The 13,246-nt window shown below is 42.9% G+C and overlaps 1 protein-coding gene across 1 annotated transcript in view; it reads left to right on the top strand.

Annotated features, from left to right (window-relative positions):
• The window catches only part of SAMD15 (sterile alpha motif domain containing 15), a 34,204-nt gene that overhangs the window by 4,964 nt on the left and 15,994 nt on the right, over positions 1–13,246 (top strand). The window contains exon 2 of the mRNA XM_033951643.1: positions 6,365–6,463. Within this exon, the coding sequence (XP_033807534.1) occupies positions 6,365–6,463 (99 nt within the window). The remainder of the gene's footprint in view (positions 1–6,364; positions 6,464–13,246) is intronic.

Below are 13,246 nucleotides of genomic sequence, written 5' to 3'. Positions count from 1 at the left end.
CACATGTTTATCCCACTTATTCTTAAAATCGAGCATGTTGCTGGCCTCTACTACCTGAAGTGGAAGATTATTGTAATGATCAACCACCCTTTCGGTGAAGAAATACTTCCTAATGTCCCCATGAAATCTCCCACCCCTGATTTTTAGCAGATGCCCTCTTGTCCTGTAAGGAAAAAAATGTCTTCTTCCATCTCCATACGACCAGTAACATATTTGAACGTCTCTATCATGTCTCTCCTCTCTCTGTGTTCCTCAAGAGAGTATAACTGCAACCTACCTAGATGTTCTTCATTTGGGAGATCCTTGAGTCCTGAGACCATCCTAGTGGCCAATCTCTGAACCGACTCTATTCTCAGCACATCCTTTCGATAATGTGGCCTCCAAAATTGAACACAGTCTTCCAGATGCGGTCTCACCATGGACCTGTAAAGCGGCATCACCACTTCAGGCTTTTGGCTGACGAAACTTCTCCGGATGCAACCCAGCATTTGTCTAGCCTTAGATGAAGCTTTCTCCACTAGCCTTCATATCTTCACTAATGATTACTCCCAGGTCCCGTTCTGTAACAGTTCTAATTAAGGTCTCACCGTTCAGAGTGTAGGTTCTGCAAGGGTTTCCGCTACCAAGGTGCATAACTTTATACTTCTTGGCATTAAAGCTCAGTTGCCAAATAGTAGACCATTTTGCCAGTAAAAGTAGGTCCTGTGTCATACTGTCGGGAACGGTACCTCCGCCCACTACGTTGCATAATTTAGCGTCATCAGCAAATAATGCAATTTTACCCTGAAGTCCCTGAGGCAGATCCCATACAAAGATATTAAATAGGATGGACCCAGGACCGAGCCCTGCAGTACTCCACTGAACACCTCCGACGTTTCGGAGGGAGTACCGTTTACCACCACCCTTTGAAGTCTGCCACTGAGCCAGTCTTTAACCCATTCAGTTAATGTTTCTCCTAGTCCCAGCGAGCTCATCTTGTTCAATAATCTACGGTATGGGACACTGTCAAAAGCTTTACTGAAGTTCAGATACACTACATTCAGGGACTTACCCTTATCTAGTTTTTTTGTTACCCAGTCAAAGAAGCTGATTAGATTGGATTGGCAGGACCTTCCCTTTGTAAATTCATGCTGGTGGGGATCCCTCAGCCTCCCATCGTCCAGAACCATATCTAATTTGTGTTTAATCAACGTTTCCATAAGTTTGCACACTATTGATGTAAGACTTAACGGCCTATAATTTTCAGTCTCTGACTTGCATCCCTTTTTGTGCAGTGGAATGACATTAGCTGTTTTCCAGGCTAATGGAACTTTTCCCGTGCTCAGGGAAAAATTGAAGAGCGCAGCTAACGTTTCTGCCAGGACGTCTCTCAATTCCCTAAGCACTCTGGGGTGCAATTTATCCGGTCCCATGGCTTTGTTCACTTTGAGCCTTGATAATTCTTGGTAGATGCTGCTGGTAGTAAATTCAAAATTCCTGAATGGATCTTCTGAGCTCTCCCTTGTTTGCAGCTGTGGACCGGATCCCGGCGCCTCACAGGTAAAGACTGAGCAGAAGTATTTGTTTAGTAGTTTAGCTTTATTGGAGTCCGATTCTGCATAGTTACCGTCGGGTTTCCTTAGACGCACTATCCCGTCTGTATTCCTCTTTCTATCATTAACATACCTGAAAAAGGATTTATCCCCTTTTTTAATATTCATAGCTAACTTTTCTTCCATCCGGAGTTTGGCGTTTCTGACCGCTGTTTTGACAGCTCTAGATTTCTCTAGATAGGCTTCTTTGACTTTTAGTCGTTGTGATTGTTTGTAGGATACAAATGCTCTTTTCTTCTGTTTTACGAGTTCCGAGATCTCCGCAGAGAAACACTGGGGTTTATTTCTCCGTCGTTTGCTCACGGCTTTTACATAGAGATTTGTTGCTTCCTGTAGGGTAGATTTCAGAGCTGACCACATTACCTCCACATTATCTGTTGTGTCCCAGTTTTGCAGCGCCTCATAGATAACATCTTCCATGCTCTTGAAGTTAGTGCCCTTAAAGTTAAGGACCTTTGTTGATGTGTTCGACCTAGTGGTTCCTTTCCTGAGGTGAAGCACAACAAAGAAAAAATGGGGAGACCCAATGATCCACAGTGAAAACAATCCACCGATGAAAACAAAAACTGTGGATACAGATGTTCTGGAGATAATTTATTAAACACTGACATATAAAACCATGAAAATTCAATTTAAAAAGTACAATGATAATAAATATTGTGATAAAAACCCAACTGGATCCTACACGGTCCGTGTTTCGGCGAACACGCCTTCCTCAGGGGTCCAATGGTTTGCAACCTCACATATAAAGAATTGGACTGATAACAGTCTATTGTCTTTAAACATGTGAGCAAAGAACACCGCAGACAAGCTGAAGTAGCAAAAAAATGCCTGAGGTGAAACCACACCATGTTGTGGTCGCTGGAGGCCATCACATCACCTACTGAAATTTCTGTGACACTATCTCCATTAGTGAGTATCAGGTCTAGAATTGCCTGATCCCTAGTGGGCTCCAGTACCATTTGTTTGAGTCGTGCTCCCCGTATAGAGGTTAGTAGCCTTCTGCTGCTTGTCGTAGCTGAAAGTTTGTTCCAGTTTACATCTGGCATATTGAAGTCCCCTAACAGTACAGTGTCTCCACGCAGAGTGATGGTCTCGATGTCTTCGATTAATTCTTTGTCTCTGTCGTCCTGTTGTTTAGGAGGTCTGTATACAATGCCCAGATACAGGCATTTGCCACTTCCCCTGGCAAGGTTCACTCAGAGGGACTCTCCTGTATACTTGACACCTGTGATTCTGGTAACTTTGATTTCTTCCTTGATATATAGTGCTACCCCTCCTCCGTTTTTGCATTCCCTGTCCCGGCAGAGTAAGTTATATCCTGGTATAGCCATATCCCATCCATGGGAATCCGACAACCAGGTTTCAGATATTGCCACCACATCTAGGTCGGCGCCCCTCATTTCCATCTTTAATTCCAGAATTTTATTGCCTAAACTGCAGGCATTAATGTACATAGCCTTCCATACTTCGTGTTTGCTCGGTCTGTATGGAGATTTTTCCGTTTGATCTAGTGTGTCCCTTATTTCTCCGTTTGAGTTATTTTGTCCCTTTCGAGTTAGTTTATCCCCTGCAGTACTGTCTGTAAAACGAAAATGCTTACCTCAGACTCAGTAATGTAGTGGTTACTTACCATACTGGGATGGTTACTTACCACACCAGGATGAGAGTGGGTACCCTCCCCCAACTCACCTAGTTTAAAGCCCTTTGGAGCAGGCGAGCCAGTCGTCTACCGAAGACATTCTTCCCTCTTCTGGTCAGGTGGAGCCTGTCTGGTCCCTGTAGTTCTTGAATTGCCTTTCCATGGTCCAGGAAACCAAAGTTCATCTCTCTGCACCATCCGTGTAGCCATTCGTTTGTCTTCTGGATACGATCTTCCATGAGGTTGCACCATTGAGTGATATAGAAGCATTATAACATTCTTAGTCTTGTTTACCATTCTTTTTCTAATAATTAGGGATTGGGATTTATATATAATAATTCCTAGCATCCTGTTTGCTTTTTTGGCCACTACCACACATTGGGTGGAAGGTTTCAGCGCATTGTTCACGATGACACCCAGATCTTTTTCTTGAGTGCTGATCTCCAAAGTAGATAGAGCCTAGCATCTGGTAACTATGATTTGGATTATTCTTCCCAATGTGCATCACTTTGCATTTGTCCACATTAAATTTCATCTGCCATTTGAATGCCCAAACTTCCAATTTCCTAAGGGCTTCCTGCAATTTTTCACAGTCCGCATGTGTTTTAACAACTTTGAACAGTTTAGTGTCCTCTGCAAATCCTCACTCGTAGTACGATGGACTTGGCTGCATAGTGTAGCACCACAACACAAGCTCCCAGATACTGTTACCAGCTGCACTTATCCCCTTTTTTATCAAGCCGCATTAGGGTTTTTATTGCAGGTCTTAACAGTAAAAGCTCCAACGCTCATACATTGCATACATGTAGTTAAAGATAGTATAGAAAGTTTGGATTAAATAAATACATAAATAATATCAAAATCTGTTTCTGTGTAGCTTATTATCAGAGAGAAAGAGAAAGTTAGAAATGAAGCACAGGCCCTGGAAATGGAAGAGATTAATGAAGTCCTACAAAAGCTACAAGAAGACTATTCTGAATCAGGGAATAGAGAAGGAAACCTCTTGGACCACAAACTAAAGCAAAAAATGACTAGAAATTAAGAGCATATTTTACTAGTCAGCTGAATATGAATATTGAAAAATATTATTTGGCTAAATGCAGATAATGGGTGTTGAGCTTTAACATAACAATAGTAAAAGGTACTCACTAAGGAAGTCCCTGATTGGCTGAGGCACCTCAGGCCCCAGGAGCCCAAGGCACTTGAGCCAATCAGGGCCTTAGGCCCAGCCCTGTGCATCACATGATATACCAGGGCAGGGCCTAAGGCCTCAGACTCGTGGGAGTTATTGGAGCAGGAGAGATTGAGCAGGAGGGGGAGTGGGGAGGGGACAGGGAACAGGGCATCTGGTGGGTGGAAGGAGAGAGTTGGCATCCCTGTTGCTGATTGTTTTTTGGTTGGTGGGTGGGTGCGGAAGTTGGGAGTGGGACTGATGGCAGGAGGGAGTGAGTACCCTCCTACCATAATTTTAAAGGGCTGCAGCGGCGGGGCACATTTTTGGGGAGGGGAGGGGGGAATGGGGCACTTGTCGGGAGAGGGAGGGGGTATAAATTTTTTTTCAAATGGGGCTGATATTTTACGTGTGTAAAACATGCAAAATATCTGCCCAATTAAAAAATTTTTTAAAACAGCAGTGACAGGAGGTGACAGGAGGCTGCTTTTCCTGTCACTACTGTCAGGACTCTAGCGATCTGTGCAGTCAGTTGGGGCCGTGCCTCCGATCACTCCCATTTGCATGAAGATGGTTGGTGAATCGGTCGCCCACGGATCGGAAGGTTAGTGAATCTAACCCTTAATACCACCATTGCCCCAGATACATTAGATAGATTGTGAGCCCGCTGGGACAAACAGGGAAAAATGCTTGAGTACCTGAATAAATTCATGTAAACTGTTCTGAGTTCCCCTGGGAGAACGGTATAGTATAGAAAATTGAATCAATAAATAAGTCTTCAAAATAAAATACTGTAGTTTAAATGGAAGGGCCGGACATAGGGAAAGTGCCTCTCCCTCCATTGTGTCCCAAGTGTGTGCCTCCCTCCCACGGGTGTTTACCTTGTTTCCTACATGCTGCCTGTGGCTCACCCAGAAGCCTTCCCGCTGACGTTGGAGTGAAGATTTCCAGCTGAGCTGCAGGCCGCATGTAGGAGTCACAGCTTGCATCTTTGTGAAGAGAAACAAGTGTGGCTGGCTGAAAGGAAGGAGGAAGAGAGAGCTGGCCAGAATAGGTAAACACTAGTGCTGCCTTAGTTGTGAATTTGAATCGATTCACCGATTCACTTTGGTGAATTGGTTTGTTTCCCCCCAAAATCGGAGTTGCTGATTCAGTTAACACCCCCCTCCCCCGAGGCCTGACATACCTCCAGGGCTTTCTAAAGCAGCTGCAGCTAGCAAACGTAGGCTCTGAACAGCCCTGCCAGGACTTTCAGTGACACAGCAGAGGGAAGCCCTGGCGGGGAGGACTGTTCACTGGGGGGGGGGGAGGGGACAGTCGGGAAGTGCTGCACAGAAGGATGGGAGGGATGGAAAGCTGCTGCACAGGGAGATGGGAGGGAGAATCGAATTGAACCGAATTGATTTAATAGGCTGAATCGAAGCAATTTTTTTCCCCCTGAATCGGGCAGCACTAGTAAACACCTGCGAGAGGGAGGCTAAAACTTGGGACACAAAATGGAGGGAGGGAGGGAGGGAGAGGGGTGTGTCAGGACACGGAAAGGAGGAAGAGGGGCACATTGGGACACAGAAGAAAAGCAGACCTGGACATTTTTTTTTTCTCACAGACACACACTAATTTCTTTCTTGATGTATGTTACCCCTCCACAAAATCCCAAGGGAGGAATAAATAAGCATCATAAATTTTTTACCATTTTGATGGAAATTATATTAGCTATGAGTCATAAACATTAAGCACATATTCACACTTCTGTTTTATTCATGACTCATGACTCAGTAAGTACAATTGTAAATCAGTCAGTCCCAGACCAGCAACACTTTGAAACAAACCAATCTCCAACCCTACCCCCAAGCTCACTAGTTGTTGGTTTTCTGCTGAGCCATGATCCCAGTGGCGCCCTGTTTTGCTGCCTGTTCTTGTTAGCCATCAACTGATTTCCAGTGTTTTTATTTGTGACAGAATTGTTTTCTGAAAAACTACATCACAGGACGGAAACTGATCTTTGTTAACTGCTCCAACCTCCCTCAGATGGGGATAACAGACTTTGAGCACATGAAGGTGAGCATACAGTCAAACCCATGCTGCTCTTTGTGACCCTGGGCGGGTCGCCTGATCTCCCAATGCCCCAGGTTTATTAGATAGATTGTGAGCTTGGATTACCTGAGCTCCCCTGGGAGAATAGTATAGAAAACAGAATAAATAAATAAGAACATAAGAATCGCCTTACTAGTCAATGTTTCTAGCAAAGGAGCCAACTTTTGAAATGATCAAGAGTGCTGTACTCATGCACTGAACACAGACATCCCCTCACACACATGCGCCATGGCAGGTCGTGAATGTGAATGGTCAGCCTGAATCTAACTGTAACAGGCTAATAACCATATACTGTATTGAAACATCCTATGAACTATTCAAATGTGGTGTAGTTTATGAACTTCTCCAGACTTCACAGGTCCTTCTTGACCTTATCTTGCTTTGTGCTTTGAATGACTCAGAATATGAATAGTCTTTCATTCTTTGAAGCTATAAAAAGTATTCCAGCCCACTGAAAGTTGAATTTTTTTCCTTTACAACTATGGAGGCAATAACGAGCATGGGGAGCCTTTTTTTTTTTTAACTAAAGCATAGCTCAAACTAAATGCTGCACTGGTCGCCGTACATGAAGAAGGACACGGTACTACTCAAAAGGGTCCAGAGAACATAAGAACATAAGAAACGCCCTCACCGGATCAGACCGAGGTCCATCCTGTCCGGTGATCCGCACACGCGGTGGCCCATTTAGGTACTCCTTTTTGGATTTACCGTATCCCTCAATATGATATGCAAGAAGGTGTGTATCCAACTTTCTCTTGAATCTCAGTACAGTAGTCTCCTCCACAACCTCCTCCGGGAGCGCATTCCAAGCACCCACCACAGCGACTAAGATGGTTAAGGGGCTGGAGGAGTTGCCATACAATGAGAGATTAGAGAAACTGGGCCTCTTCTCCCTCGAACAGAGGAGATTGAGAGGGGACATGATCAAAACATTCAAGGTATTGAAGGGTAAAGACTTAGTAGATAAGGACAGGTTGTTCACCCTCTCCAAGGTAGGGAGAACGAGAGGGCACTCTCTAAAGTTGAAAGGGGATAGATTCCGTATAAATGTAAGGAAATCCTTCTTCACCCAGAGAGTGGTGGAAAACTGGAACGCTCTTCCGGAGTCTGTTATAGGGGAAAATACCCTCCAGGGATTTAAGACAAAGTTGGACAAGTTCCTGCTGAACAAGGACGTATCCTGGTAGGGCTAGTCTCAGTTAGGGCGCTGGTCTTTGACCAGAGGGCCACCGCGTGAGCGGACTGTTGGGCATAATGGACCACTGGTCTGACCCAGCAGCGGCAATTCTTATGTATGGAGTTGGAAACAATTTTGGATGGAGTTGGAGTCAGTGAAAATGTACTGACTCCAGCTTCAAAATTAAAACTTATAACATGATAATAAATGTTAAATTTATCACTTTATACTATATATACTTGTCCTGGATACAGGGCAAGATTAATTATTCAGTGGGCCCTAGGCATCCATGTGCACTGGCCCCCCTGGATCTGCCCCCCCCCCCCCTCCACCTCTGCCCCTCCCCCATGTTACCCCTCCTGTCAGAGTGTACCTCTGGGACAGGCTCCAGAAGTCCAAGTAGCATGTTCTCCTTCCTTCCTTCATTACTTAGGGCAGCCGACCTAAAAGTCTTCAAAAAGCCATGGGCAGCAGTTCCTACATGCCTACAGCTGACTCAGAAATCTTCCCTCTGACACAAAATCTCAGTGCCTGTGGAAAGGCTTCCAGGTCAGCCGCAGGCAGGATACAAGAACCACTGCCCATGGCCTTTTGAAGACTGCGAGTTCGGCTGCACTGAATATTTTAATTTAATTTTATTTCTTATATACCGCTATACCGTGAGGTTCAAAGCGGTTTATAGTAAAGATGTATTAAAGATACAATAAAATAAAAATAAATAAAGATAGGTACTTGGAAGTTTTCTAACTGTCCCGAAGGCTCACGATCTAGCTAAAGTACCTGAGAAAACAATTATTAAAATGGTAAAGATAGAAAAGATAAAACCAGAGATAGAGACAAGATATGAACATCCCAACAAGTATTCAGTGAATAAATTAAATTCGGATTAAAAAACAAATAAAATGTATAAAATTAAAGTAAATTCCAGTCAGACAATAGGATCTGATGTTAGAAGTTCATAAAGACGACATGCCAAGGAGTGAAAGCTAGTATGCTCCTTGAGTCCTGAAGTATGAAGCCCAGCCACCAAACAATATTTCAGCCATAAGGTTTCCTAGGATGTAGTAATGAGTGACAAAATGCAGGCTAGTCATTTGGATCAGAGTCAAGGCAATGCCAAAATGCAGGCATGTCATTTGGATCAGATGACCTCTGCAACAGCCGGACATCTGCCACTATCATCTTGGTACATCAGCTGCTTTAAAGGGCCAACTGCCACCATCATTGGATCCAACGGCTGCTTCCAAAGATCTCGGGGTCCCTCCAACGAACAGGCGATTTTCCAGGCAGGACAACTGCTCCTTTGGCTGCACATTTTGGGATCCTTCTGGGGCCGTCCTCTCCTCAGAAGCACCACCTCTGAGCTCACTCTGATGCGCCGTCTTCCTCCCCACTGGTACGATTTCAAAAGCAGAGAAGTGAGAGTATGTAGCTGTCGGCACGCAAATGTAAAGGAGCCGAAATCAGACCTCTTACACCCTCTACGAAGGATGAGAACCCAGTCCAGCATTTCTCAACCGCCACCAAGGAACAAGTCAAGTAGCAAGTAAGAGGCCACCTCATCTATTGGACCCGAGCAACTGTCAAACCGGAGAATCAGTGAGTGAATTTAAAAACAAACTTAAACAAGAATGGAGGTCCCAGATGAAAGGAACAAAGACCAAAAACAAAACCAGTAAAATATAAAATCAAAAGAAAACCAAATAAGGCAAAATAAAACAAAAACAAAAAATAGGATGAGGGAGACAGCACAGTTGATGGCCTAACTGGCCGCCATCTTGTTAGAATATAGCGAAGAAGACAGAACGAGGCAGTAGCTGGACATCTGGAGCCGGGCCCAGAGGCAGGTACACTGATGTCATCGGAGCAGGCAGCGTTTCAGGCCCCCCTGAATTCTTTGGGCCTGAGGCACATGCCTACTTGGCCTACCCTTTAATCCTGCCTTGGCTGGATCTGGCTGGATCTAAAGAACTGGTTAATATAAGTTATATTTACCAGTACTTCAGATGCAGAACAAAAAATTCAAATCCTAATTTCAGTATGAGTCAGTCAGACAGTGAAAAAATAGAGGAATTGGAGCTAGATGCAAAAACATGGTGTTAAGATTGTGAGAGTCACTGATGGCTTATTTTTTGGCCAACTCTGGAACAGAGATTAATGTTCTAATAAGTTTGCATGCAAATGATTTGTAAGGAGGTTCACCATAATCCCGTTCGATAAATTGCTGTGAGAGCAACTTTGACATATGTGCAGAGCCGATTTGTGGAAGTCTGAACAGCTTTGTGGCAGGGAAGCCCCACAGCAACCTTTGCCACTCAGCTTTAGGGGCTCGTTTCATTTTTTTAATGGCACAGATGACACAATATCTGCCCCATTAAAAAAGAAAAAAGCTCCCCCCTCCCCGATGACAGTCCCACCATGACAATCCCCCCCTTAGGTGTATGAGCCAATCAGGGCCTTACACCCCTCCCCATGTATCCCAGGATGCACCAGGAAGGGAAACATAAGAATTGTCATAAAATGGAAGACAGGGCATCCTGGTAGTGAGATTGTAATACAGGCCACAGTAGACTAGGTTTCCTTAAATTCAGAGCAGGTTGATTTTAAAGATTGCTTCCCTTTTATGATGATATCTTTTAAAGATACCTTGTCCTGAATCATGCTATTTTGAGCAACTGTTGGCCTTCCCCAGGTTGTAGTTTAAAAGCTGCTCTATCTTCCTTTTTTGACGCCAGCAGCCTGGTTCCACCCTGATTAAAGTGGAGCCCATCTTTGCGGAATAGACTCCCTCTTTCACAGTGTGTCACCCAGTTTCTAACAAATCTAAAACCATCCTCCCTGCACCATTGCCTCATCCATGCATTGAGACTCCGGAGTTCTGCCTGTCTCTTGGGACCTGTACGTGGAACAGGGAGCACTTTTAAAATGCTACCCTGGAGGTTCTGGATTTTAACTTCCTACCTAAGAGCCTAAATTTGACTTCCAGAACCTCCCTGCTGCATTTCCCTATGTCAGTGATGGCTAACCTTTTTGAGCCCGAGTGCCCAAACTGCCGTAAAAAACCAAAGAATTTCCTCAAAGTGCCAGCACGTCAATTAAACCTTAATAACAAGATTTTAGTATCTAAAAACTCTTTACAAAGTTGCCTGAACTATGTAACATCATTTTTAAAGGTTGGAATCTTTGTATTGTCAGAGAATCAATTTGATTCACAATCCTTTGGTTTTCATTTCAATTTATTGGCAATTTATAATGTTTTAATGATTTCATTCAATTTAATGAATTTAGGAAGAATTTGATTCAGTTACACAATATATTTTAAATGTATTATTCACATAACATGTCAAATGTATCCTGAGTAAAAAAAAAAGATAAACTTCTTAAAACTGTTAACTGTGTCAAGACTCGGTGTGTATTCCCAAAGAGTCTATACATGTTTTTTTTGTAAAATTTACAATCAAATTAGAAAATAGTTAAATCATTACATTTCTAATAATATGATGTAAAGAAAACAAAAGAGCTTTCAATTAAACCAACCGTTTTTATTGGAAATTCCAGATTGGAATACAACAGGGCCATGTAAAGTCCCTTTTTTAAATAACATCTTTAAATAATATTTAAATAACTTAGAAAGTGTCTTAACTGCAAACTGCAAACACTGCTTCATGTAAACATATGCATTGGGCATGCTCTGAAAAAAATTAATGTGATTTTTGTTGTTGCATGCATGCTGATAACTTGTCAATCCTTGGCTCATAGTGCGTTAATTTCAGAGCAACACATGCAGCACTCATGTCATCTGTTAATCTGTTTCTAGCATCAGATTTTATATGATTCAAAGCCGAAAACAGCTGCTCACAAGCATAGGATGACCCAAACAAAGTAAGAAGAGCAATCCCAAGTGCTTTCATGGACTTAAAATTGTCTGGCAGAGAATTCCACGCTTTTAGGATTTCATTTTCAGAACTGCTAGCAGTGATTTCATTTGTCACCCTTTCACACTCAATACGTTCAAGAGCCGCACGCAGGTCATTGAATTTACTTTTCCAAATAGAGCTTTCTTGAAATTCCAGTAGCTCCATTTCCAAATTTTGAATATCCAACCACTTTAAGCAGGAAAGATCAAGATCTTCAAATGTGGACTTTTCTGGGGAAGTTATAAATGAAAGGGTTGTCTCCATCTTACGGAACTGAGAAAATCTTTTACTAAAATTCTCCTTTGCTTCGGCTACAATGGTGGAATATGCTTTGTGGATTTCCTGGTGTTTTTTATGACTGTCCACAAATGTAGAATTATCCAAATGTATTTTTAGGTTGGGAAAATATTTTAGCTGTCCACTCTCAAGGTCTTTTTCAAAAACATGCAATTTTCTCTCAAAAGCTTTGATGTCACTAAACATGCTTTCTGCTGTTTTTCCCATGCCTTGTAATTTTTTGTTTAGTACATTAAAGTGGTTAGTAAAATCTGTAAAGAACATGAGGTTGGTAAGCCAGGCCATGTTGGTGAGTTGAGGATAGTCTTCCCCCTTTTCGTTCATAAATAGCCTAACTTCTTCCAAGCAGGCCACAAATCTCTCTAACACTCGTCCTCTGCTCAGCCACCGGACATTATTGTACATCAGTAAAGTGTTATATTGTGCCTGAACCTCATCAAGAAGGGCTTGAAATTGTCGAAAATTAAGAGCACGCGCCATGATGAAGTTCACCATTTTTGTTACATCTTTGAGGACATCGTCAAGTTTTTTGCTGCTTTCTTTGGCGCAGAGAGCCTCTTGATGTATTATGCAGTGAAATTGAATCAGTGGATGTTTTGCTTCCTTAGCAAAGAAATGAATGAATCCTGATGTTGTCCCCACCATGCTAAGTGCTCCATCGCTAGTAACTGAAACCACTTTTTCTGGACTTATGTCTAGTGATGAAAAAGCCTCCATCACAGCATTGTGGATATCTATCCCTTGTGTTCTTCCAGGCAAAGACAGCAGTTTTACCAGCTCTTCTCTCATGATGTCACCAGTAGCATAACGCAAAATGAGCGCTAGTCTTGCATGGTTAGTAATATCTGTACTTTCATCCAAGCACATGGAGTAGAAGGGTGCTTTTTGTAAGTCGCAAGTAAGCTGTTGACTAACATCAGCAGCCATTCGCAGAACCCTATCTTTTGCAGTATTTCTGCTTAGCGGCATCTCAGAGATGCGCTGCACAATTTTATCCTTGTTTTGGAAATCATGGAAGAGTGAATTACTCCCAGCCAAAATTGCCTTTTTGATAAAATCTCCATCAGAGAGGGGCTTACCATGTTTTGCCATGCACAGTGAAATTTGAAAGCTGGCAACTGTAAGATGATTAGTTTTTGAAAGATAGTTGCTAAAACTAAGACACTGGGAGTGATATTTCTTTAATTTTCCTACAAGGAACTCTTTTCTTTGAGCTAAACCAAGTTCAGCAACACTGTTATGGTTGGTCTCAAAGTGATGTTTGACACTTGATGTGCGAGACACAACACTTTCATTACACATAATACACAATGCTTTCCCACTTCGTTCAATCACTCCATATGTCTCTGTCCAGGC

Source organism: Geotrypetes seraphini, chromosome 7 (assembly GCF_902459505.1).
Source record: "Geotrypetes seraphini chromosome 7, aGeoSer1.1, whole genome shotgun sequence".
In the NCBI taxonomy this organism is placed as follows: Eukaryota; Metazoa; Chordata; class Amphibia; order Gymnophiona; family Dermophiidae; genus Geotrypetes; species Geotrypetes seraphini.
Note: the sequence above shows the minus strand (reverse complement) of the source record. Positions and strands in the feature narration are given on the sequence as shown.